The 27,317-nt window shown below is 42.0% G+C and overlaps 1 protein-coding gene across 2 annotated transcripts in view; it reads left to right on the top strand.

The window, feature by feature from the left end:
- JADE3 (jade family PHD finger 3) overlaps positions 1 to 24,821 on the top strand; it is a 92,505-nt gene extending 67,684 nt beyond the window's left edge. For both annotated transcript variants that reach the window (XM_090064670.1, XM_090064662.1), the window contains exons 6-12: positions 1,563 to 1,753; positions 2,840 to 3,051; positions 7,046 to 7,213; positions 13,177 to 13,293; positions 16,730 to 17,203; positions 17,803 to 17,920; positions 21,183 to 24,821. In XM_090064670.1, coding sequence (XP_089920796.1) covers positions 1,563 to 1,753; positions 2,840 to 3,051; positions 7,046 to 7,213; positions 13,177 to 13,293; positions 16,730 to 17,203; positions 17,803 to 17,920; positions 21,183 to 22,072 — 2,170 coding nt within the window. In that variant the 3' untranslated portion in view covers positions 22,073 to 24,821. The remainder of the gene's footprint in view (positions 1 to 1,562; positions 1,754 to 2,839; positions 3,052 to 7,045; positions 7,214 to 13,176; positions 13,294 to 16,729; positions 17,204 to 17,802; positions 17,921 to 21,182) is intronic.
- The last annotated feature ends 2,496 nt before the right edge of the window (positions 24,822 to 27,317 follow it).

Here is a 27,317-nt window from a genome sequence, read left to right as displayed (position 1 = left end):
GTTGGGGCTGGGTGGGGAAGCCATTGGGAAGGGCTGGGGGGAGTTATTAGGGGGGCTGCAGCAGCTGGTGGGGGATGGGGCCAGGTGGGGTAGCAATTGGGGGGCTGGGGTGGGGCATGTGGACCTAACGGGGGGGGTGGTAGCCCCTGCAGGGGCCATTTGGCCCCGGTTGGGAGGGCCATACCCCTTGTGTGGGGGATGAACCCCTTGTTGGGGGGGCTGTACCCCTTGTGAGAGTGCCAAAACCCCTGTTGGGGGTCTGAACCCCTGTTGGGAGGCCAAACCCTTTGTGTGGGGGATAAACCCCCTGTTGGGGTGCTGAAGCCTTGTGTGGGAGCTATCGCTTTGTGGGAGGGCAGCAAAATATATATTCATGAATCCATGAAACTTGTATTTAGAGTTCACTTTATTATTATGATAAGAGACTTACTTTAACACTGTAGATGTATCAGTAAAACATTGTCCAGTTGATTGCTGTCTCTGTCTCCCTCTCTCTCTTTATAGTGGTCTTTTGTTTTACTTGTGGAGGAACATGGATTTGCGGATATTTTAGAGAGTGATTTGGGGATTTTTTTTTTATCGGGGATTTTTCAGTTTTCCAATAGGGAATACCAGAATTCCTGCTAGGGAGGCCAGTGGCAGGACCCTGCCTGCTCAGAGCTGGCACTTTGGACCTATCTGGCTGTGACTGGCCTCCTGGCCGAGTGGGGCCACAGGGACATGCTTTGACAGTTCAAAGCAGGCCACCACACCCAGAACATCTTCCGGGTGATAGCTGCCCGTATGGCCAGGCAGGGGCACAAATGGCAGTAGTGCCGCACAAAACCCAACCCTGCAACTGCAGTCCACTGGTAGCTGGTCCAGAGGGGCAGATGCCTCTACTGGCTGTTCAGTCCCCATTTGGGTCTGGCAGGTGCACAGGCGGCAGCCCCCACTGCCAGACTGCTGCAGTGGGTAGATGGTGCAGGGAACTCTCAAGGCCGCTTCAGCAGTCCAGCTGGCACAAGGGGTAGTGTCCCCAGGTACCAATTGGCTGGGCCCCAGAAGCTCCTGAGAGTGAGTAGCCCTGAGCTACTTCCCAGGGCAGCTTTTTATACTGCTGGGGCCAGGACAGGGTAGCTTTTTATATTGCTGGGGCTAGCACCTGTGTAGCTCCCCCTGGCTGCAGATCCAGGAGGAGCCAGCAGGGTTATTTTGCCCCAAGTGGCACAACTTGCTCCACAACAAAGTGCATGTCCGAGCACATGCACTGAGGATCAAATTTGCACCGCTTCTATTTGAGGTGCTGCAAGCGCAGATGCTTGCATGTGTGGACGCAACCTCAGAGTGCTGGCCTGGTATTGCAGTACCTCCAGACCCAGTACTTGTAGTTGGGTTCTGTTACTGAGCACATGCTGCTTTTGGCAGCAGTTTAATGGTAGACAGTGTAAGACCAAAGCTTTTTTCCCCATAATTGTGGGGAAGAAGAAACCTTGTCTTGTGTTCAAGTAACTATGGTAATCATAGATAACCTTTATACTTCTATTGTTTTGTTTATTTGTTTTTTTTAACTCTGCATTTAGGGTTGTAGCAGAAAAGGTAAAGGAAGTGCTTTATACCCGACCTCGGAAGTATATCCATTGCTCCAGCCAAGAACCTGCAGAACCTGGTTACATCAACATTTTAGAACTGGCAGAATCTGTGTGTCGCTATGACTTGGATGATATGGATATCTTTTGGCTTCAAGAACTAAATGAGGAGCTTACAGAAATGGGTAATTTTTTAAAAATGAATCATTAAAAGTACTTTGCTATGCATTTAAGTTGGATTCTGTTTGGTTGTTTTGAGGATATGAATAGAAGAAAACAAAGGAAAGAGTAAATCTAGGAGAGCACTGTTAGGGGAAAATGTTGACAGCAGTAGACTTACTAGATTAATAAAAAAATATTCTGCCATTTGTACCAAAACAAACTTTTTCCCATCCTTCTTGATTTAGTTTTGAGAAAACAAAGGACAAGTCCAGGCAGGAAGAACCAATTTTAATATCCTAGAAAGAGGTGGGGGAGGGGAGGTTCTCTCTGAAGTATGCATTCCCCCCCACACAACAAAGCTTTTGAGGAAAATGCAGTTACTCCCTAAAGGAGCTTTCATTCTAAATAGAAACCTATGGTTCAAACATCCAGGATAGTGCAGTGGTCTGATACTAGTGTAGCAGATCCTTTTAAAAAATATTTCTGTTTATAGTGGATTAATTCTGATGGGACAAAACATCTGTGTGTGAAGTTTAAACAGAGACTTAGTAGAAGAGAACAACATATGTGGACAAATCCAGAATTGTTCGCTCCTCCTTATGGCATATTCATCTGCTAATATATCAGAAAAATAAACTTCATGGTTATTATGCTGATCATTCTGGGTTGTATTGGCTTGGGATGTATTTGAATGATTTTTAAACCATTTGTATCAACATATCTGAGCTTTCCTTTACAGAAAATTACTTGAGAGCAGAGGACTTTTTTTCAAAAGCACATTGCAACAATTATCTTTCATGTGGCAGTGTATTTTAAGGAGTGGTCTTGAAGAGCAATGACCATACCTCACCATTTTTTATTCTAAAATGTGGTTGGTTGGTTTGTAATTATAGTTTTGAAATTAGACTGTAAACTTTATCAAGTCAAAATAGCAGAGAAAAGTGTAAAGGTACTCTTAATACCATTTTTTACATAACTATAGAAGAGTAGGTTCTGTTCTATCATTCTGTTGCTAGAGATATAATTTTTTTTCTTGCGTGTATTCCCTTATCTTAACGTTATTTCTAGATGGCCATAGGCATTCTAATTCCCCTTCTCCACTGTTTTAGGATGTGGGCACCTGGATGAGAACACAATGGAGAAGACAATAGAAGTCCTAGAACGGCACTGTCATGAGAATATGAACCATGCTATTGAAACTGAAGAAGGGCTGGGCATAGAATATGATGAAGATGTGATCTGTGATGTGTGCCGGTCCCCTGACAGTGAAGATGGGAATGATATGGTGTTTTGTGACAAATGTAACATCTGTGTCCATCAGGTTTGTGTTAGCTGCAGAGATGTTGAAACTACCCTATGTTCATTTGTTTTATTATAGTTCTGCATTCATTTTGCTTTAAATAGCAGTTAGGAGCATTCTGAAGATCTTCTAAATATGAAGACTGCCTGAGTGCTGAGCTGGACTTCTGTGCTAGTGCCACTACAATAAATTGAACTGTCTAGCACAGTGAATATTAGAGACTTGTGGTCTGCACGCAGCAGCAATACATGCTGGTCTAATCCCAGCTCTAGCAAGGATCCCCTCCATGGTCTTGTGCATAATTCTTTTACTGTTTTTAAAAAACAATGCTTTGAAGGCAGATAGGGCTGTGTAGACACTGAAATGATACTTAAAATCTTGAGCAGCTAGTTCACGGATTCTCAACCAGGGTGCTGCAAGAACTTGCCAGATGTGCTGCGATGCTGGCCTTGCACATCTGTCCCATGTGCCTAGGTTTTTGGGAAACATACTGGAGTTGAACCAGGAAGAGCTATAGCAGAGAGGTGTGCCTGCTTGCATTACATGATGCAGCCAAGTGCACCCTTCTGCTCAGCTCTTCCCAGGTTATCTCTGACATGCCTCGTGCCCCGAGGCATTCAGGGCAGTTTCTCCCTGTGGTGGTGGCAGCCTGGAGATAGATGCCACTGCCACCAGGTAGAACTGTGCCATGCGTCTCAGCTTTCGGGAGGCACATAGGAGCCAAACTGGGAGGAGTTGTCGGAGAAGCAGTGTGCTTATCTTCATAATGCACTACAGGCAGGTGTGTCTTTCTGCTGTAACTCTTCCCAGTTTTGGTTCCAGTGTGCCTTCTGAAAGCCAAAGTTTGTGGTGAAATTTCACTCCATGGTGGGGTGATGACCACAGTGATGGCACTGCCTATGGCTTCTCTTACCCCCTCAGTGTTCCCCAGGTGAAGCCCAATGCCTCATCCCTCCTGGTTGGGTGTTCCTGAGCTCTACCCCTTGGGATTTTGGGGATGGTGTCCAGGGGGGATTGCCCTAGGGAAGAATTTAACACTGGTTCCTGATCCCTTCTAGTGACCTGGAGCTATTTGTGGGGAGTCCACTGCTGCGCTGGGAGGCATTGTGTGCTAGGTCAGGCAGAGCTAGAGGATTGTTTTCTGCCAGCAGCCCGAAGGGTTGAATATTGTATAATCAATTAATAACACTTTAATTAATAGCATAATTAATTATTTATATTATAACATCCAAATATATTAGTTTTTTTTTAAATGGGGTGCTGCTAAATTCCTGAAAAGCTTTGAAGGAGTGCCTAGAGTATAGAAGTGTTGAAAGCCACTGAGCTAGTTAATTGGGACTAAACTTCCAGACCTACCTGCCTGAGTACGGGTTTAAGAATTGCCTAAATCTAGGTTCCTAAATAAATTTTCTGAAAATCAGTCCTCTTAGCTTTCTGGAGCAAGCTTACTCTAAATCAGTCCTCTTAGGTTTCTGGAGCAAGCTTACTCTAAACTAAGAATATTCCTTATGTTTATGGCATTGAAAGCATTATTTTAAATACAGCACCCAGATTAGTTCAGGGGGAAATCGCACAGGTCTAGCCTCGCTAATGGACTGACCTTGGGTTGTAAAGTATCCTGCCTTGAAAAACATTATATTCTTCTCTTTCAAAATTACACCACGGTTGTTCTTAATATTTTGTGATAAAGTTAACTGAACATTCAGGGAACTTGGTGTAGGCCCCTAAGTAGTTGTTCTCTATGCTGAATCACTTTCTGTGCTTTCTTGATTTGCAAGAGCAGCATACAGTGATCACAAAATTACCTTCCCAATTGTTATGATTTCCCCACCATGCAGCATAAATTCTTATGGGAGATTTAAAATAGACTTTGGCACATCCTGAATACTGTATCCCTTTAGATAAACCACAGGAAAGAAAGTGTGACATTGAGACAGTTTAGTTTCTCTCTCTCTTTCTCTGTCTCCCTCCCTCCCTCTCATTCTCTCTCTCTCTCTCTCATTTTATTTACTATTTCTTTTAAATATGAAACTTTAGCCACCTTTTTGAAAACAGTGTGTTTTTTCTTAGTCTAGGCTTCCTGGAATAAGAAATGAAGCCATTATTAACTAACTAAAATCAAAGGAGCAAAGGAGTTTGAAATTGGACTTAAGCTTCTAAAAGTATGTTGTAAACTGGGTAAAATGCGTCTTTTGCATTGTAGTTTAATAGTAATGGACGTAAAAAAAAATAGCTGTGAACATAACATGTCACATGTTAAACAGTTTGTTTATAGCATCTGGCAAAGTAGGTTGTTGCCTACGAAAGCTCATAGCTCTCTCACTAGTTAGTCCCTGAGGTGCTACACTGCCCTACATTCTGCTTCACGTACTTTTAATAAAAAAAGCTGACTTGCTAAGTCATTAGACCACAGCTCCCTCCAGTGGGTTTTCAAAAGAACGCTATTATTTTTTTTCCTTTTAGCTCTCCTGTTAAAATTGATGTACAGTATTTCCATATCAGTTTAACATTTAGTGCAAGAATTGTGACATAAACTGAGAAAAGCCATTTTTTCCCCCTGTTTTGCTCCTCCTTATTTAAAAATTAATATTTCACCTATCCTTATACTTGCTTGTAATACTAAGGGCTTGTGAATCAGAAAGCCAGGTCAGCAGGTTAAAATATTCCATTATGGGAATCCCAGCTTTATGCAGTATACTGAGTGCCTGGGGACACTGAAAACCTTAGGCCTCCCAAGTGCTAACCAACACGCATAGGAGAAAAATCCACCAAAGTGAGTACTGTTGGGATCCTTAGTCTAGATAGGCTGCAGGCTCTCTAAGCACTCACTGTCCTCTAATGCTGCTTAGAGCATCTCTAGTACCATCTTGAGTTTAAAACCCTGACTGCTTTTAATGGTCCACCGGCATTGGTAATCCTAATGAAGCAGGACTGTTAGAAATCATGGAATACTTTTGAAAAACTTGTTACGCACAGGAAATTATTTCAATATTAAATCAAATCTTTTTAGCAATTGAAAAATTTTGATTTATTTATTTTAATACAGGTTCATGTATATAGCTAAATAATCACAGTTGCATTTAATTATCAGCTTGAACAAGAAAAATAACATGTTGTTTAAAAGTTTGCTTATTTAATAAGTTCTTCAAACTTGGCAATGCATGCTCATTTCCAAGTTAGAATTATAAATCCAAGATCTGGGAATCTGTGAAAATCTAAAGAGCATATCTTGTGTTTTGGTTGGTTTACCTAATTTTCTTTTAAAGTGAATGCTTGTTATTACCAGAATACAACAAAAGTTATTTCCGTTGTCAAGAAACAGCCAACATAGCTATCTGTATTGTATCTGGTTGTATAAAGAAGGCAGCAAGCATTTTTTAGAACTATCTTGAACAAAATATCTGCAGCAAAGACATGAAGGAAAAATGTGCCTTCCATGCCCTTCAAAACTTTAACCAGAATCATGTCAAATTATAACTTTATTAATAGCAGGGAATTGGTAATTTTAAATTTAGTGTTACATTTCTAAGCTACAATTTTAGAAAGTCAATAAATGCAAAAATTAGGGAACTTATAATACTGTGTTTTATAACCAGGTTTTTATGTTTTGTGCACATATGTTTAGTAAGTAAATATGATAGTACATCTTTTAAGAAGAAGAAGGCATTAAAAAGTTGTAGGAAACAACTCTTGTCACCTGACTACTTTAATTATAGTATTACATTTTTCAAGAGTACAAAGGACAGTTGGGTGCCCATCTTTGTCAATTTTTAATCACAGTTGGGAATCAAAGTTGCTTTTTTTGCATTTTGAAGCCATTCTATGGCATTAAAATTAGCAGTTACATTTAGATGCAAAAACGTTTGTATATGGAAACTGGTACACTCCAGGGCCTATGTTTTTGATAAAGGGCCATACTGATTTACATCAGAGTGCAGGGAAAAAGTGGTTTGGCAGTTTATAGTGTGTAAGTTTTTAAAAATAATCATAATCCCCAAATTTCTTTTATTCCAAGGCATGTTATGGAATCTTAAAGGTTCCAGAAGGAAGCTGGCTGTGTCGTACTTGTGTTTTGGGAATACATCCTCAGTGTCTCTTGTGTCCAAAGAGAGGAGGTGCCATGAAAGCTACCAGGACAGGGACAAAGTGGGCACATGTGAGTTGTGCCCTCTGGATTCCGGAGGTAAAGCTCAATTTACAGTTTCTTTCCTGTCATTGTCCTTACCTTCTTTTCTGCCATATTTTACTGAGTAGTGCAACTTGATACTGGATATAGTTCTGCTGGGATTTGTATGATTTGAAGAGTCCAACTTTGGATGTTTTTCTTAGAGGAACATACTGGTGATTAATTAAACTGTCCTTTTCACTTATTGTAATAAGATCTTTCCAGACATACTGATTCTGACTGGCTTACAAGGGAAGTTTACGGATGCAAGCTACTGACCTGTGCCAATACAGCTACAGTTCTTGAATAGTTATTTCAGTTTCCTTCCTTCTTGTTTACTTGATTGAGGATTCACCAACCATTTTATCAAGTGTCTGGTTTCAATGATAGCAGGTGCTCTGAGCTATATTCTGTCTTTAACAGCTGCTGCAATCCTTCTCTGACTTCATTGTGTTGCATGTTCATGTGGAGGTGGTTGGCTCTGAAATGAGTACATCTCTGTAATAAAAGGAGCATATGTAAAGTGTATTTTTTCTGAGCACTGTGGTTAGAAGTTTTCCATCTGTTTTTAGTATAGTGTTTTGAGATGTCCTGCATTTTACACTACTGCTCAGTCACTGATGCAGTAGTTTTTCACCACAGAGTGAGGGTATAAGACTGTCACAGTACTTTTTTAGTCTAATGTGGTCTCAGTTATGGGTTGTATTTGTTTCCTAAACATGTAGAGTGCATAGCTTTTGAAATAGTGTGTCCCTTGCTTTGTGCCAAGTTCTGCAGGTAGCTGAGCTGGTTATTGGGTCAGCATTGAAATGACTTGATGTCCTTGACGGTTCCTCCATTTTTTTTCTGACTTCAAAGCAGTTGGTGCCCCAGCTAGTCCTCTCTATTGTGGGACTTGGTCTAAAAATTGGAAGGTTTGGATTTTTTCCCAAAACAGGCTGAGTTGCGGCTTGTCTGTATAATTTCCAGCTGTGGTTAAGGATAGCTGTCCACTTAACTCTGTTCCCTCACGCTTGTTTGAGGTTTTTTTTGTTGTGGCTCATAACCCTGTAGCTGTTGGGGAGAGAGCTAAGTCCAAAAAAAGCCAGGCCCAAAAGGAAGGGGCTATCTCTCCTTCCCCTTCCTCTGTTTATTAAATCTCTCATTGGTAGCTTATCAGGTTTTGTGTGCAGTATGGCTTGCCTTGCAGGCCCTTCATGGGGGAGGTTGCCCTGGCTGCCCTTTCTTTAGCAGGAAAGAAAGCAGGCTTCAAGAAGAGTTGGCTCCTGGCCCAGCAGCCACCCTCTCCTCTCCATCATAAGAAGTGAAGCCAGAAGGGCAGCATGCCAGGGCTGAGTCCTAATCATCTGTACCAACAAACTAGCTGGTGACTGGGTTGTGGAGACGAAACAGAAAGGCCTCCAGCACCTGTATGTATAGAAAATGGCTGTTGGGTCCAACCACCATCCTTTTGCTGCCACTTCTGTCGTAATTACCATCCAGCCTTTCTCATCTCACACTGAAACCTCCAGGAAAAGCACAGGCCCACCTGGGTCTATCTAGTAGAAAAAAGCAGTATTTAAAAAGCCTATCCTTGAGCCCCACCCCAGCATCTTCCTGGAGAGGGCCATCATTTCTTGTTTTACTGGAAGACTGTTCCAGACCCCCACTTCTCTGGTTTGAAGCTCTTCTTATTTTCAGCCTAAACTTTCAAGCAAGAGTGTATTGAGCATTGTGGAACTGCACTTGGGTCGGACTTTGCATACCCTTGTAAGATGTGATGAGATTCCTGCTACAGCTGCAAGTGGCAGGTGGGGGGTGGGGGACATGTCTTCAAGCGTTACCACCAGCTGCTGCTGCTGTTGTGGGGTGCCTTACACAGGATATTGGATTGTCACTCCTGTTTGCTACAAGTATTAACTATAGTCAAGGCTGTTGTCGGAAGGTTATGCCCTGCCATCATCATCTGCTATCAGAAGGTAGGTTGGAGAGGGCCAGATACAGAATAATTGGCAAGTAGTGATGGACCTTTTGACCCATGATTTAATTCTTGCTTTTTTTCCCATTTCCGTCTCCCTCTCCATTATGTAATGTGAGAAGGTTCCGCACTATGCACCCATGGGTGGGGGTTGCCATCTTGAAACTGGAAAATAATCATCACATACTAAAAAAAAATCAAACATCTACTATAACTTATTTAAATTTTATTAAAAAATATATATTTCCTGATTTACTAGAGCGTCTCTTCCCTCACCTCATGCAGAAATCTGGAAGTGCACATGACCCCTATGTCTCCCCCGGGGGTGTGCACAGCAACAGGGAGCTACCCCCCACCCCCATCATGCTGCCTGGACTAGCCACCTGAGATTCTGTCCCACTCCTGGCCCCAGGGGTGCATTTACTGCCCTAGCTGGGCAGCTCCTGCTCCTGCTGCTGCCCCACTCCCTCCCTCACCATGGGGGCCTTGATCTGCCCCGCCTCCCCCCGCAGTGCCCCTTGCTTCCCCCACACCCCTTTCCACCCACAGACTTACTGACAGGGTGCTGTTCTGCCCTGATGCATTCCTGTAAATCAGCTATCGGATCGGTATCAGCTGATATGCCTGGTTAAGAATCAGCTATTGGTATCAGCTGAGAAAATCTGTATCTGTGAACCCCTACTTATGTTTTCAGGTATATTCCTATTTTACCATTATCAGAAAAAATTCTTATGCTCTTCAAGTGGGTAAGAGCCTGTATCTTTGCCATTTGAGCTTTTACGTGCTCCCAGGACTTTTCAAGGAATACAGTAGCAATACTATGGGTTTTTAACTTATTTATTCCTAAACAATTTTCCTGATAAAGCTTCTGTATGGAGAGTGGGGAACTAAATTTGCTGTGCAGGTTTTGGAGTGTCTGGGACTTGGTACAACCACAGGCATAGAGTTATGGGGAATGGATTTAGACATAGTCCTAATCCAGAATGGATGTTGTCCACTGTGAGTGCGCATCTTAGAAAAATATTAACAGAAAATGAAGCTAGCCATAATGAAAAGAAAGTGGTGTAACTTAAAAATAAACAAAAAAAAATATTGTTGCTTATTGGGAATTCTAATTCAGAGTTTCTGGTACCTCTTCAGTAATTCTGGGCATCCCTAATGCATTTTCCTTCTTTCATACATTGTTAAGTATCTAGCACCAGTTGTCTGTTCTCTCTGCTCACAACTGCTGAATGCAGGCAATTTTTAAGAAATCTTTTTGATTCACTTTAAAGAATAGTTACTAGAAAAAGAGAAAACAGCCTTCATCAACAGCTAGACTTGCTGAGACGTCAGGACACCACTTCTTCCAGGCATTGTCTAGAAGAATGTCAGGCAGCTGTCAGTGTGTCTGATGGGATTTTCACAAGGAAGAACCTGATCAACTTTTCCCTGGGAGAGGTTCATTCTGTGGGTGCATGGTTTACATGATAGAAGTCACATGAGCAGAGTGGCTCTTTATATACAGAAATAATTACCTGACTGCAAATCAAGTTGTAGAGCTGGTGATCAATCATCTCGTATCTTTAAAAATAAAATAGTATCTTAGTGCTTTTTCCATGGTTGTTCTTCCATAAAACAATATGAAAGATAGGAACAAGAGTGGTTCTAATACTGTCAATGCCTTGCTGACTGTATGGGTGATAGTAATCTGGTTTGGTTAACTTAATAATGGATCTTTGGTTGTCTCTGTTTCAGGGAAGAGGTCAGATACTGCAGAACCAGTCAGGCTTAAAATAAGCCCCATTGAGATGTGTACAGAAGGACACAGCAAACCACTGGCAGGTGTCACTAAATGACTCATCCATCTCAGCTAGTAGCAATAGTGAAGTCTGCTTTAATCAGAAGGTTTTTTTATTTGAAGTTAAGACCCTTTTCTTTTAAGACACAGTATTGCACTTTGAAATAGGAAGTCCTCATAACTGTCATGCCATTCATTTCCTAAGTAAATTCAAGAAATATTCTTCCTTTGTTAAGGCATCAGAGTCTGGTCTTCAGAAGTAGGGTAAAGAAGTCCTGTTTTTTGTATTTAATTTTCTAGGCAGCCACCTGGCCATCAATGTTTAAGTTGATAAGTTCTCCATTTTGGTCACTGTAGTAGGGTGTCCCTCTATTAGGCTGACCCAGGAGTCAACTTCCTCATAAATGTTAGGTAGCACGTGGGTCCTGTTTCCAGTCTGATTTTTACATGCAAAAGGCTTATCACCTCATCAAACAAAGCAAGTGATAACATTAACAAATGTATAAATAACAAACAAAAATAAAACCTCGGGTTTTTCCTCCAACTAGGAAAGAGAGAAAGAAAGGTGCTTTTCCCTCAGCATACCAGCCTCCTCTCGTCCTCTTCCTCTCCCTCAACTACCCTCCCTGGGAGCTTTTTACTTTCCCTGGGGCCTGCCAGTAGTCTCTGTCAGCTGGCCGAGGGCTCCTAAGTAGGCAGGCTGTCCCATGCTAACCCCCTGCAGCTGCACTCCAGCCTCTGAGCCATGCACTCTGTTACAGTCATTCATTCTTAACTAATGCTATTTTCCTTTTCTTGGCCAAATCTGAAAGTAAGGCAGGTGCTTTGAAGGCCTGAGTAGGCCGATCCTGCCCAGGAATCCTGTTGTGGTTGGGGGGGAAGGGCCAGGCTCTCCTGAGTCTGGAGTCCCTGCTGTAGGGAGGCTGAAGAGCCTGGGTAGCGTGATGCTGCCTGGGTTTCTTTTCAATAAGCAAACAGATGTGGGCTGCAGTAAAAAAATCTTATGGCGACACAAAGGTGACATCTGTTTCCATCCTTACTGCCTTTGAAGAGGTGGAGGAGATAACCTACCCTGGCTTGAATTTAAAGATGATCTTTCTTCCCAGCATGGAGGCAGCCTGCTGTGAAAATGCTGTTGCAATGGATCTGCGGTTCTGAGCACAAAGAGCCAGAAAATTGTTCTGGTCTCATCAGAATTTTCCCTTTCCTTCTGGTAGTAATATCTGCTGGTCTGGCCCATCCTGGACAAAAATGGATCATCTAGAATAGGGATGAAAATTGACATTCAAGATTTTGGGTGAAGTTTTACAATGATCTTCAGTAAGAAAAATTGTGCTTTTTCCTTCAAAATATATTAAAGTATATTAAATTATAATCTGTAATTTGGGTGAATAGATTTGGTCTATCCCCTTACAGAAGTTTTCACAAATTAAGTGAACTTCAGGAGGCCCAGGTTTCACTGCTGCCAGGGACTTGAGAGGTCTAGTTCTGCCCCAGCCTTAAAGCAGGCCGTGCCCATTGTAAAGGATCGACGAGCATTACTTGCAGAGAGTATTTCCAGATAAGCACAGATAAATGTTCGTGCTTTATTTTGTGTCACTTCCATTTCTGTATAATTTCTTGTAGATATTAATTTTTTGAAAACTGGTAAGAAGGTGTAATACTAAATACAGTAGATCATTTATGCAAAAAAATTAGCCCAGAGTCTTGTAGCATGTGATGATGACGGTTCTTAGGTGCTGCAGTACAATGAGAAATAATAATTTCTAGCTGTCTTTACATAGTGCATTTCAGAATACCCAAATCTCTTGATTAAAGACATTTAGACTATAAGTAGGTAGATGAGATGCACATGTACACTTTGGTTATTCTATGAGGTGCAGTGTACTCTGCCATGCAGAAAGACTGGCAGAGTTGAATCTTGAACTACAAGCTAAGCTCAGTGTACCATCCTCCTTGCTGGGTTCTGCAGAACCATCATTGAGAGCTTCATCCCAGCTTTTTAATAAGCCTCATTGAGAGGAGATTTCCCAAGCTCTCTGAATCCCTCCAAGCCCTCTTTCCCACTTCTGCTTCTCTGACTGTTTATCCTGGCAGCGTAGTAGGATTTTTGCTTTGGAATATGTGCATTCGCAGTGTCTTTGTGATATCTGGGTAACAGTTCTTTTTTTTTCATTAATGTACTAGAGGGAAGTGTCTCAATCAAAGCTTTATATGCTGCTTTGTTTTGTTTTCTGCTTACAGGTGAGCATTGCTTGCCCAGAAAGGATGGAACCGATCACAAAAGTGTCTCACATTCCACCAAGTCGATGGGCTTTGGTCTGTAGCTTATGCAAACTGAAAACTGGTGCTTGTATTCAGGTATGAACCAATTATGTAATGCCTCTTGTGTCTCAGCCTGAAAAACAGTGTTTGTAAACAAATGTTCTCCTCATTTTCAAAGTGCTTCGTAATGAATCCAAAACTGGCACTGTAGTTATGGTTTAGTACAGTGGCTCCCAACCTTGGGTCATGACCCAAATCGGGGTTGTGAGGCGTCTGCCCCTCGCTCAGACCTTCCTGCCTGCAGAACTCCATTGTCCATGCAGCTCTCACCACCGCTCCTGCAATCCTGGCCTGGCCCGGACTCTGCTGGCGCCACTGGGCATGAGTGAGGTGGGGGCAGGGGTCACGACCCAGATTTAGGGTCGCAGCAAAAAAAAGGTTGGGAGCCACTGGTTTAGTATTTTGACACCTCCCTCTTAGCAGCCCACTGAACAGCTTTGATTGCCTTCTTTAAGGTTTTATAGATTTCATAGACATTAGGGCTGGAAGGGACCTGGGAAGATCGAGTCCAGCCCTCTGCCCGAAGGGCAGGAAGTCAGCTGGGGTCATAGGATCCCAGCAAGATAAGCATCCAATTTTCTCTTGAAGGTGTTCAATGTAGGTGCTTGAACCACCTCCGATGGCAGGCTGTTCCAGAGCTTGGGGGCTTGGACAGTAAAGAAATTCTTTCTTATGTCCAGCCTGAAACAGTCTTGCAGTAGTTTATAACTATAACTGTTTGACCTTGTCACCCCTTGGGGCGCTGTCATAAACAAACGTTCCCCCAGATACTGGAGGTCACCCGTGATAAATTTATAGATGGCCATCAGATCACCCCTGAGCCTGCGCTTTTCCAGGCTAAAGAGCCCCATAGCTCTCAGCCTGTCATTGTAAGGTCTGTTTTCCTGACCTCTGATCGTGCATGTGTCTCTTCTCTGGACTCTCTCAAGCTTCTCCACCTCCTTTTTGAATTGTGGAGCCCAAAACTGGATGCAGTACTCCAGCTACGGCCTCACCAAGGCCAAGTACAACAGGAGAATTATGTCCCAGGATTTGCTTGAGAAGCATCTATGGATGCAAGCCAGCGTTTTGGTGGCTTTACTAACCGTAGCATCGCACTGCAGGCTCATGTTCATTTTGTGGTCAATGATGACCCCTAAGTCTCTTTCTTCTGTAGTGCTAACCAGTGTAGCACTGCCGAGCCTATAAGGATGCTGCAGGTTTTGCCTCCCAAGGTGGAGAACCTTGCATTTTTCAGTGTTAAACACCATGAGGTTCTCGTCCACCCATTTGCTGAGCCTGTCCAGGTCAGCCTGGATCGCCCTCCTGTCTTCAGGTGTGGATGCTTTGCCCCAGAGTTTGGTGTCATCAGCGAACTTGGCCAGTCCACTTCTGACTCCAGTGTCCACATCAGTAATGAAGATATTGAACAATATGGGTCCAAGGACAGAGCCTTGAGGGTGCCCTGTGACGAGTGACTTCTGTCAAAGACCGCCCTCTGGGTCCGACCACAAAGCCAATTTCCCAGCCAGCAGATCGTGGTGGGCCCAAGGCCAGTTTTGCCAAGAGGTGATCATGGGATACCCGATTGAAGGCTTTTTTTTAAGTCAAGATATATGACATCAATCTCTTCTGTCTTGTCTTGTTGTTGATAGGTCACCTGGTTATAGAAGGAAATGACATTGGTCAAGCAAGACCTACCTGCAACAAACCCGTGCTGACTGTCCCTCAGGATGTTGGCATTGGCCAGTCCATTAAGGATGGCCTCTTTCATAAACTTTTCTAAGACCTTCCCTGGGATAGAAGTCAGGCTGATGGGCTTATAGTTTGCCAGATTCACTTTCCTCCCTTTCTTGAAGATAGGCACCACATTGGCCTTCTTCCAGTCTTCGGGCACTACACCAGAGCACCAGGAGTTCTCAAAGATTTGTGCTAGAGGCTGGGCAATGATGCTTGCCAGCTCCTTGAGTACCCTGGGGTGTAGATTGTCAGGGCCGGCTGACTTGAAGGTATCCAACATCTCAAGGTGTTCCTTCACAAGGTTAGCATTAATGGAGGGCAGGGGATTTTCCTCACCCAGACCTCCCTGTCCCATAGTGGGCATGGGCATCCCATGGGACTGAAGAAAGACTGACACAAAGTACTCATTTAATAGGTTGGCTCTTTTTTGGGCGTCAGTTGTCAGCTGTCCCATGTGGTTCAGCAGGGGTCCAACATTGCCCTTGCTTTTCCTCTGGCTCCCCACATATCTGAAAAAGGACTTTTTTATTGTCCTTGATACTCAAAGCTAGTTGGAGTTCAGTTGCAGCCTTGGCTTTCCTGGTTTGCTTCATGCAGGACCGGACCAGTGCAGAATATTCCTCCTTGGAGGTGAATCCCTTCCTCCATCTTTTATAGGTCTTTCTTTTTAGCCTGAGGAGGTCTGCTAGATCCCTGGAGAGCCAAGGGGGCTGCTGTGCCCTCTTGCTGCCTTTCCTCCGAGATGGAATTGAATTAGCTTGTGCATTGAGGATTGCTCCCTTGAGGAGCAACCAGTCTTCTTGAACTCCCCTCCCCCTGGGGTCGAGGTCCCTTAGGGCCTTACTGACAAGCCTCCTGAGCTTGTCCAAGTTGGCTTTCCTGAAGTCAAGAACTTCTGTGTTGCTGACTGACTTGCCAGCTTTACAGCGGATGGTGAAGGTGATCAGCTCATGGTTGCTGTCACCCAGCTTCCCATTGATCACTAGGTTGCCAGTTAGGTCATCCCCACTAGTCAGTACCAGGTCGAGCAGCGCTTTACCTGTCATTGGCCCATAGACTTCTTGAGTCAGGTAGAGGTCCGCTCGGATTTTGCTGAGTGATCTTCCCACGAGATGTCCGGGTAATTGAAGTCACCCATGACTGCCATGGTCCTGGAGCATGTGGCCTCATCCAGTTCCTGGGGGAACTCTTGGTCAAGCTCTTGACTTTGGGTTGGAGGTCTGTAGTAGACTCCCACCGTTGTGTCCCCTGCGTTGTGTTCTAAGGTAAAAGCCCTTAGATATTTAGTTCATCCACAATGGCCGCAGACGTTTAACACTTTCCAGACAAAAGAAGAAAATTTACTTCTGAACCTTATAAATTCCTGTTGAAGCAATGTATCAAATGGAAAGGCAATTCTGACCAGCCATAAAGGTAGAAAATACTGGATCAATAGCCCAGGAACTTAATTTCCCTCACATTTGGTTTTGTCTGGACTCAAATAAGAGGTATGAAATACTAGGAGATTTAGTTGCTATGCCTTAAACAAAAATGGCAGTTTCTACAGTAGCTCATCTCTTGGAGGGATTTTAATTTTGCACAATTGACTTACCACTGAGATTCTCAATTCAGGAGCAATACAAATTTTTGAAAATCTGGTGTGCCTTTTTTAAGGTAATTATATCACAGAAATAAATTATTTCTGGATGTGGGCTGTATGTAATTGTTTTTCTGTGTTACTGTTAACTGACAGACTCCTTTCTTTCACTCCTAGTGCTCTGTAAAAAGTTGCATTACTGCCTTTCATGTCACCTGTGCCTTTGAGCATAGCTTAGAGATGAAGACCATTTTGGACGATGGGGATGAGGTCAAGTTCAAGTCATATTGCCTAAAACATAGCAAAAATAAGCAGAATGCACTGCCTGATGTTGATGAGAACCCTAAGAGCATGGCAGACCAGAAGCACACAGAAAGTGAGAAAACCAGTTTGCGTGCTCAGAAACTTAGAGAGCTGGAAGAGGAGTTCTACACACTAGTTAAAGTAGAAGATGTTGCAGCAGAACTGGCCCTTCCTAAGCTTGCTGTGGACTTCATCTATAATTACTGGAAATTAAAGCGGAAAAGTAACTTTAATAAACCATTGTTTCCTCCCAAGGAGGATGAAGAAAACGGGTTGGTGCAGCCAAAAGAAGATAGCATTCATACCCGCATGCGAATGTTTATGCACTTGAGACAGGATCTAGAGAGGGTAAGCACTTGAATGGTAAAGGCTTGAATGTCTATCTGCAGGTGAGCTAGGTCCTTGTTTTAAATGCTGCAATTTGGGGTGGGGAGGGAGAAACATTTGAATTTTAAACATATTTGTTTCTTTGATTATTGCTTATAGAGATGTAAATAGGACTACAGGACTTGCAGATTACTTTCAGGGTATCTTTAAAGGAAATGATTTCCTAAAACATCCAGGCAGTTATATAATCTTGGTTTACAGTTTCCTATGATTCTTAAGTATTAAATAACTTCTGAGAAATTAACTGTTGAGTTCTAGGCTACAGATAAATGTACTTTTCATTGCTTTACAAAGGGAAGGGGTGTGGCTGCTTGGTAGCATGTGCCAGGAAGACAGACAAAAAATAGTAGTATCTTGAAGAGAAGTTAGTCAACCCACTGTAACAAAGTTGCAATGGTTTTTGCAATTGGCTCATCATTTGATATTGCTACAGTCATTGCTCCTGTCTGTACTCTTGCATGAGTGAAAATGTTTTGTCAATTCTAACTTGAACATAATATTCTTAAACTGTCTTAATTGCATCTTAAAGAAAGCATTCTAAAATGTCTCATTCTTTGTAGGTAAGGAATCTATGCTACATGGTAAGCAGAAGAGAGAAACTAAAATTGTCTCATAGTAAAGTACACGAACAAGTCTTCAACTTGCAAGCTCAGCTCACTAACCAGGAGATTGCTGCAGGTAATTTATAAATACAGTGTAACAGTAGAATCATATCTGCTAAAGATTCTATACTTTCACTATGTCCCATGACACTTAATGCATTAAAAACTTCAAATCAGCATGCTTAGGGAGTTCTTATAAGTATTGTTTTGGGGTTTTATGTTTACAGTAGATATCAGTCCCTAGAGTAACTAGGCACCACAGCCATGTCTGTCAGTTAGGGATACTGCTCTATATTCCCTCTCCCCCTACCCCCACCCCCACCCCACCCCAACATATCCTGCGCCCTCTTGTCTCTCTCTTCAAGTGAAGACAGGTTTTTAGCTTGAAGGGAGTGTGCAACAGCCACAATATTCTCATACTCATAAATGTTTCTCAACTTGAGACTTGCAATTTACTTTCTTCTTTCTACATGTCTTATCTATAGAATCATAGAAAAGTAGAGCTGGAAGAGACCTCAGGAGATCATTTAGTCCAACCCCCTGCTCAAAGCAGGATCATCTCTGACTAAACCACTTCAGTCAAGTGCCTGTGTACTCCATTCTTAAAAACTTCCAAGGATGGAGATTCCAGAACCTCTCTGGGTAGCCAGTTCCAGTGCTTTACTACTCTTATAATAAAAACTTCCCTTACTGCAATTTAAGACCACTGCTTCTTGCAGTCTCTTGCAGCCACAGAGGTAGTCAAAACCTCTGCATAACCCCCCTTCGGGTATTTGAAAACTGTTATCAAATCTCTGCTCAATCTTCTCCAGACTATATAATCCCAGTTCTTTCAGCGTCTCCTTTTAGAGGTCTTGGAAACATGACTTAATAGTTTTTGTTCCTCGCTGGACTCTTAGCCGTTTGTCTGCCTATTTGAAGTTCAGTGCCAAAAGTTAGGCACAGCATTCGAGGTGAGGCCTCATCACTGTTGAATAGAGTAGAAGAGTCACTTCCCTTGACTTGCAAGTGATACCCCTGTTAATACAGCCTAGTATGCTATTGGCTGTCTTTATAAGAAGACCATCTTATTGTCCTGTACTATCTCCAGGTTCTTTTCTGCAGGACAACAGCCTAGCTGGTCATTCCCCAGTCTGCATTTGTGTATGCAGTTTTGTTTAGTTCTAAGTGGAGGACTTTGCACTTGTCCTTTTTATTAAATCACATCTAATTAATTTTTTACCATTTCTCCCAAGTTATTGGTCATTTTGAATACTAGGCCTTCCCTCCAGAGTGCCTGCAACTCCACCCAACTTGGTGTCATCTGCAGTTTTGCTAAGGGTCCACTCAGTCCCATCTTCCAAGTTATTAATGAGGATATTAAACAATACTGGACTCCGGAGAGACACCGGGGGAATGCTGCTCATTACCTCCTCCCTGAATAGATACTGAGTTGTTAACGATTACTCATTGAGCATGGTGATCCAACCAGTTATCTATCCACCTTACAATACTTCCACATAGACTGTGTTTCTTTTAGTGTACAAATGAGACTATTATGGGAAATGGTTTCAAAAGCCTTCCTGAGATTAAGGTGTATCGTATCCACTGCTCTACCTCTGTCCACAGAACCTCTCTCTCTTATCATAGAAGGAAATCAGGTTGGCCAGGCATGATGTACTGAAGAATCCATGTTGGCTGTTTCTGATTCTTGTTCTTTTCCAGGTGCTTAGAAGTAGGTTCCTTGAAGACCTGCTCAATAATCTTTCCAGATATCAAGGTCAGACTGAGTGGTCTGAATCTTCCTCCTTCCCCTCCTTTAAAGGTGGGCATATATTTGTCCTTTTCCAGTCATCTGGGACCAAACACAAGTTCTGTGAATTCTCAAACCTCTCAGCAAGAATTTTACAGAGAAGGTAGCCAGTGGTTCTGAAATACTCAGCCAGCTCCTTCAGTATTTTAAGATGCATCAGGCCTGCTGACTTAAAAACAACATTCAGCTTCTCTAAATTATCCCAGACATGTTCTTCCACTATACTAAGCTGATTATGTCCTCCTCTGTCCTTGCATCTAACTGCATTTGTCAGTGGATAGTAGACCTTATTCCTGAAGACTGGAGTAAAAAGAGCATTAAGTACTTCAGCCTTCTCTATATCACCCGTTACTAGATTGCCTTCTCCATTCAATAAAGGGTCTGTACTTCCCTTGGTAGAATTTGGAGGGTTTTTGCCTGTTATCCCTTTTGCTAACTGCAACCCAGTTTATGCCTTGGCCATCCTGATTTTCAGCCTGTATGTCTGTGTCACTCCTGTACTCTTCCCTAGTAATGTGACCACATTTCAACTTTTTCTAGGCTTTCCCTTTTAATTTTCAGCTTACTGAATAGTTCACTATTTAGCCAGGCCAGCCTCCTATACTTTCTGTCCTTTCTTAGCATTGGGATAGCTTGCTCTTGTGCCTTTTTAATATGGTTTCCTTAACCCTTTCTCTTGGACTCCTGAATACTGTGAAGGACTCTGACTTGTAGTAATGGGTAGTTGCTGTCCCGGAACACTGATGTACCACAATCCACCTTTGCTGCTTTATTTTTCATGAAATAATGAACATTACATTTGAACTGAGTTAGAGTATGTCATTTGGTTTGATGATTTTGAATTGAAAAGTAAGTCATGCCTGCAGTATACAATAAAAAATTGGGAATTTTCATATTATGGGAATTGTTTTAATGTTAAGATTCCTAAGGTATCCTATAACCATTAAAAAAATTCTTCCATCTCCCCTCAAACTTTGAAGAAGTTTAATTTAATATAGAAGGTTCTTCTCCTTCCTCCCTTTCCTCCCTCTGCCCCCTCCAGCCAATTAAGTCAGAAAAAAGTCATAAGAGAATAAAAGTACTTGGAGTATTTTTATGTTGAAAATTCCTGTTAAATAAATTTTGAAGGTTTTTTTAATAATATCTGACTACTTCTGTCAAGTTAGAAGAGCTTGTTGACACAGTTATGGAGTGATTCTAGTGGATGTGTGCATCTCTTTAATATCAGGCAGCCTCTAATGTAGTTTGCTGGGTAAAGACATTTTTCAGGAATATACAATTGTATGATTAAAAGATATAAAAGGTGGGTACAATATTTTTAATAGAACTTTTAAAGCTTCTACATAAGTTCTACTTTGATGGATACTTTGGAATATTTTAGTTTATTGGCTTCTCCTTAATAGTAGAAGTTTTGTATTAACTTCTAGTCTGAAAGTTCTTAATGCATGTATCTCTTGTAAGCAGGGGAACTAGCTGACCTTAATATAACTCTTGTTCTTTTTTCTGTTTTATTTAAATGATGTACTTTCTGTTTTCCCTGTCTCAGGCCATACTCTGACAAGTGCACTGGAAAACGCACTGTTTTACCCACCTCCCAGAATCACCCTGAAGTTAAAAATGCCTAAATCAGCATTGGGGGATTGCAAAAATAACTCGCTGAAACCTGGCAACAGATCCCTTTCTCCTGACAACAATACCACTGTTTACAACAAAAGGAGTTTGCAGCTGTCAAAGGAGTCATTTGAAATTAAAATGAAATCTTACTCAAGGTACCAGCATGACAACCGAAGTAACGGGCTGCTGGGAGGAATCAGCAAGTCTAGGAATGAAACCAAGGATTTAGGACCTGTACAGTTACCAGAGTTTACTCGTGGGCAATCATCTGGTAAACCATTAGCACTTCAAGCTGCTTTGCATGGACAGTCTTCAATTGGCAATGGAAAAATGCAGCAAGAGAATGCAAGACTAGTCAAATCCAATGGTTTAATGGGAAGGTCAGGGGATGTTATTCAGAGAGACAGCTCCAGCCAGACGCCATATGAACACGATTCTCTGCTCACTGCTCATTTGGCTAGTCAGAGCAGCTTTAGAAAATCCACCATAGAACATTTTAGCAGGTCCTTTAAAGAGGCAACCAACAGCTTGGTGAGGACCACAGAAGATCTCCGATGCTGTGAAAAGCCAACAAGAAGGCTTTCAACTAAAGAACGTTTGTGGAACAAGCAGGTTCTTGAAGGAGCTCCTTACCAGGACAATGATGGGTATTGCCCCGATTTGGAACTGAGTGACTCTGAAGCTGAAAGTGATGAGAATAAAGAACAAGTCAGATTAAGGAGAAGCAGCTCAGAGAGGGGAAGCCCAAGTAAAGATTTTGGTCGAGATTGTCACAGTAGAAACAAAAAAAATATGATTTCTCACAGTTCAGTTCAAAGGTGATTAGAACCTTCTATGGGGGTAACTCAACCTTGGCATAACCCAGTGTGCTGGTGCAAAAGGGTTTCAGACTACAGCACAAGACCATGTTAGGAAGACATGCAGTAGGAAAGAGGGAAAGAGCAACTGGAGTAGTGTTACAGCTGTGAATTGGCTTGTCATTTTAAGGTGGTTAATCAAGTTTTTCTGCAAGGTCTTATGGAAATCCAACGAGTTTTATCAGGGTTAACATCTGGGAAAGGTTGAAGCAGGGAACTGCTTCCTTTTTGCCAGCTTTTGTGTAAGGCAGTGCTTACAATAAATGATGACAGCTTTGTGTTGGAGACAGCTATTAAAGGAGTCCTTGCATTAATGTGTAACATGCTGCAAGAGACTAATGTGGACACTGAAGCTGCATTCCCATTGCACCTGCAGTGTGGCCTTGATCCAGCAGAGCACTTAGCATGTGAATAATCCCATAGGGCATTTATACACATGCTTTTTTGGTGCTGTGTATAAGTAGCGAAATGCGTGTCAGCATGAAGAAAATGGCGGCGCGCTTTTGAACTAAAACACTTTCAATGTGTTTTAGTTCAGAAGCATGCTGCCGCCATCTCTCTACACTGATGTGCATTTCGCCATTTGTATAAATGTATGTGCCTCAGCAGCGGGCGCTTTTAAAGATGCCTGGTGCTGCAGCACAGGCATGTGTACAAATGCCCGTAGAGTTCAGCGGTAATACTTGGACACTTAAATTTAAAGCCCTTGTTTAAGCTCTTGGCTGGATTGGGGTCGAAGTGACTACTAAATGGAGATCTTGTTGAGCAGAATGTTTAGAACTCCAGTGATATTTGTGAACCCTTTCTCAGGGTGGAAGCAAACATCACCAATGCTGCCAAACTTACTGACCTCTAAATATGCCCCCATTCTTTGCTCATGCTAAAGGTTGTGTTTCCCTTTACAATAATTTGCTTATTTTGTAAATATACAACTTCTAGTGCTTCAATTTTTTAAATCTCTGTATATAACTGCTTGTTGTGGGATGCACTTGTAAATATTTTACCCAGCTAACAAGTACAGATGGATAATTTTGTGAATAGTGTTTACAAAAGTAGATGTACTACTTCAAAGAAGAATGCTATTTGACACCTAAATTTAGGCGATCATGGATGGTGCCAGGTCCCTCTTGAAACTGAGATTTCATATCTGGAGGCATATATACCTGGTATATTTTAAATAAGCTGAACTAGAAATCTTTTTGTACAGGCCAAAATTTTCAAACTTAGCTGCTGAAGTACAAGTTTAGGAACCTTAACTTCTGGCATCTCGGTCTGAAAAAATGTAGCCAGCTGTTAGTTGAAAGTACATTTTTTATTACTAGTGGCCTAAACTAAATTACAGTTAAGATGCTTATCAATCTCCAGTTAGTTGCTCCTTCCCAAACTAAAATGCAGTGTGCCAGTCCTAAAATTTGCCAATGAAAATTGTAAACTAATGTGGAGACAGTCAACCAACCACAGAAAATATCCTGTTTTGTTCATTACTGTACCCGGCTTTGTTTTTTGAATAAAAATAAACTTATGTTTTTCAGATATTGTGTTAACCAAGAGATTACTTGCATTGTTCTGCTGAAATGCTATATATTTTTCAGTCATAAATGTGTAAAGCCCTGTCCCACATCAGGGGCTGGAATGGGACGTATGTTGCATAGAGCTCCACATAAAGCTCCTTTGCCTTGTAGTAAATTTCACCCCAAAGACAGATATTTAACACCCAATGTAAAGAAGTCTACAGAATGCAAATTGCAGCTTCATTTTTCTTCTTTTTTTTCCCTTCATAGTCCTAATTCATTTTGTGGATTTTAGTTTGGGAAAGCACAGCAAAACCTTTTTTGGATTATTTGAACTGGAAATTTTCCCAACTGCAATAGTTATCTACCTGGGTCTGAAGGACACTTCATTAATGAAATAAAAAACATATACTTGGCAGTTCTGCGCTCTCTCCTTCATGCATCCTTATGATTGTTTTCTTTCACTTCTTGATTTTCTGTATATCTGTGTAATTGTCTTTCTAGAGGTGTATTTTCAAAATATTTCTTTTGGTGTAAATATGCAGTAGCATTTTTAGGCTTCCTTATATTTTATTTTAATTGGAAATGCTTTGTGTTCCTAAGCCATGGGTAATTCAGAATGAGTAAGCAAATGTCTGTTCATTTGTACTCCAACTCTGATTCTCTTAGTTCTCCTTCAATATTTATTATTAGTCCTTTACTGGTCATGAAATTGTATGGAGCTCATCTTGGGAATATATTTATCTCAGACGCCAGCAGAACAGTATGCTCTTTCATGCCCAGTAGTTACATCTGTCAAAGGTGGGGGAAAATGGTGCTTCAGCAACTCCAGAGTCTCTGCTGTTTGGGGGATGCTCACTCAATTGTTTCCAGCTGGGGCAATTATCTTGTAGACATTTACAAGATGTTAATAGATACATGAAGGAGTTCTTGGTTATGTAGTTCTCAAGTACTGTCCCCAAAGTGCATTTGCTAGTTTTTACTGTGTGTTTGGTGGCTAACTGTTTGAAGTATTACCTCTTAACCTTATTTGTTAATTTTTTTGTTTTCCATTTTGTTTTTTATTTATATATATATAAATTAAATTTATATATGTGTAATTTATATATATATAAATTGAATTCAGTTTTCCAAGATGGACTCAGTCTTTTTCAGATATCCCCTTTTTACAAGTACTTTTTCATTAAATTATGAAACTGCTAACAGTATTTTCACTTGTTGTGATTTGTTCAGAGCTTTATCCTTGGCCTGATAGGATGCTAAACTTATTAGTTAAACAAAACCAATTCTACTTCCATCAAGCATGATTTATTTTTTACAGGCTTGGCAGCATTTTAACAAGCTGAGTTTCAGCAAGTCTGTTTCCTTGTAAACCTCTCAGAAGAGAGATGTCAAAGGTGGTGACTGAGGGTGCTTTGGATACTGAACTCAGCTGTATGGTACACAGTCTGTTTAGAAAATTATTTGCATATATCTAGGCAAAAAGCAGGCCATAACAAGCCTTTAAATTGTGGGCATTTCCCCCTCATTTAATACAGTTAAATAAAAGGAAGGTAAGGCTGGGAATTGTAAGCGGGCCTTGCACCTTTATTCCTTCATACACAGCTATAGGGGTGACTGGTTCATATGGACTCAAAGTGCCATCTGGGTTTTCTATTCTTTTGTATCACCTGCTGCCACTGGCTGCCATTGTGGAGCACCTGGCTGCTGCTGAGCCACTTCCAGCCTTACCGCAAGTAGAGTTCTGAGAGCAAAGGACACAGAACAGGGGATGCCAGCCTCTGTGGGGCTAATCCTCAAAGCAGGATGGCAGAGCCAGCTTCACGTGCTTTGTTAGCTTTGTTCCTATTTTTTCAGATTAGACAAATGGATAGTAAAGTGGGAGAAGAGACTTCTGAGGCTGTTGGAGGTGTGTGGTTGGGTAGAGATGCATCCTGGCACATCCTTAGCATGGGAAGAAAATACCTGACAGCAAAAAAATGGACATTCCTGCAGCTGAGTCCCTACCATTGGGCTAATGAGCCATGGCAAAGGTGGCGATGTCTTAACTGCCTAATTATCAGAGTCGGATGTTCCAAGGAACTAGTGAAGAAGTGGGGCTATACCATTGGTTCAAACACCTGTGAGTGTGGCACAGAGCCTCAGATTATGCAATGCCTCCTGCAATGCCTGCTACTTGAAGACATATGTACAATGAAAAATCTTGCCAAGTACAATAAACAAGCACAAGTATGTGCAACAAAATGATCAAGTGTGGTGTAGAGACATGAGGGAAAGCATCATGGGACTATTTGGATGGGAGAGTTTGGAGTGGAAAGCTGTGTAGAAATGAAGTGGGAAACATTCTCAATCTTAGGTTGAATAGGACAGCATTTTTCAACAGCAGAGGGCTGACTGAGTTGAGGCAGGATAGCTAAGGTGGCCTGAAGGATCTTCAGTGGGGAGGGAGTTGCAGAAGGGTAATGGAGTAATTTCCTAGGAGAACCTGTAGCATAAAATCTGGATGTATAGGGGAAGTTGGGGACAGAAAAGCAAAATGTAAAATGGACACGATGATAAATGCCCTGCCCTTCATTTCCTAATGCACAAAGGTTTTTTTTCATTCCTAGCTGGAAGGTGTATCACTTTTTCCCTCCTGCTTTACTACCAACCTTTCTCCATCCCAACAAAAGACCTTCTGGTGACACCCATGACCAGTTCCAAACATACGCTTTGAAAACAGGTTCCCTGTCTAGGGCTAGAGGCAGGAAATGGAGGAGAGGGAGCAGATTGCAGCCTAAGTACCAATTTATGGTACAGCTGTTGCTATGCATTGGGATTTTAGTCAACTGAGTTTAGGATGAACTTAGTTTCACAATTTGCTCAGAAAGATTGTCTTCAGATGCTGACAGGTGCAAATAAAATCTGTCCTGTCCTCCCAGCATCATGTTTCCTGGAAATGCCCCTTTTTTGCTGAAAGAACAACTTTGTTTCACACTTGTTGGTGTTTGTGCTTATAAAGCTCCTTTTGCACTAGGGATCTTAACTCTCAGAGGAAGATTTTAAATGTTAAAGAAACTTAGTCTTGATTTAAGACCTCTTTTGCTACCAGGGTGATACACACGTGTTTTATCTGTATAGTTTTATACATGCTTTTATTTAACTGGTGAGGCTGGGGAGCGGTGCATGGGCGCTTGGCAATGGCATAAACCCTTTTTCTAGGTCTTGCTGGTCACAGAGTTGTCCAACCTGAAACCAGTTGTCCCTGTATTGAATCTTTCTCAGCCTAGCCCTTGTGAAGGTGTAACATTGGGGAAAATGCTGTTCTTGGGTGTCTGAATGACTCTCCTCCTGAATTGGGAGAAACATCCTACATTGCTTGCAGCCTGCTCTGTGACTTATGAGTCCAGGTCTGTGAGGGTTTTTCTTCACTGATGCAGTCAAGGCAGTCCCCTAGCTTGATCTAATGCACTGCCACCTGCAACTTCCTCCTCCAGTTCCTCAGGGTCTTTTAGGTGTTAGGGCTCCTTGGATCCTATGCTGGAACCAGCCAGATAACTCCTCTCCCAAGCTGGTGGATCATATGTTGTTATCCAACTCCTTTGATTAGGATGCTTCTTGAGGCTATCTTATCTTTATTTCTGCTCTACTTCTCTTGTAAGGCTCTGTTAGTTTCCTTTAGTTTCCTCTTTCTTTAACTATATAATCCAGACATTTACC

The sequence above is a fragment of the Crocodylus siamensis genome, chromosome 1 (genome assembly GCF_052110815.1).
Source record: "Crocodylus siamensis isolate JL-2025a chromosome 1, ASM5211081v1, whole genome shotgun sequence".
In the NCBI taxonomy this organism is placed as follows: Eukaryota; Metazoa; Chordata; order Crocodylia; family Crocodylidae; genus Crocodylus; species Crocodylus siamensis.
The sequence above is the reverse complement of the archived record's forward strand: the minus strand, read 5'-3'. Positions and strand labels throughout refer to the sequence as shown.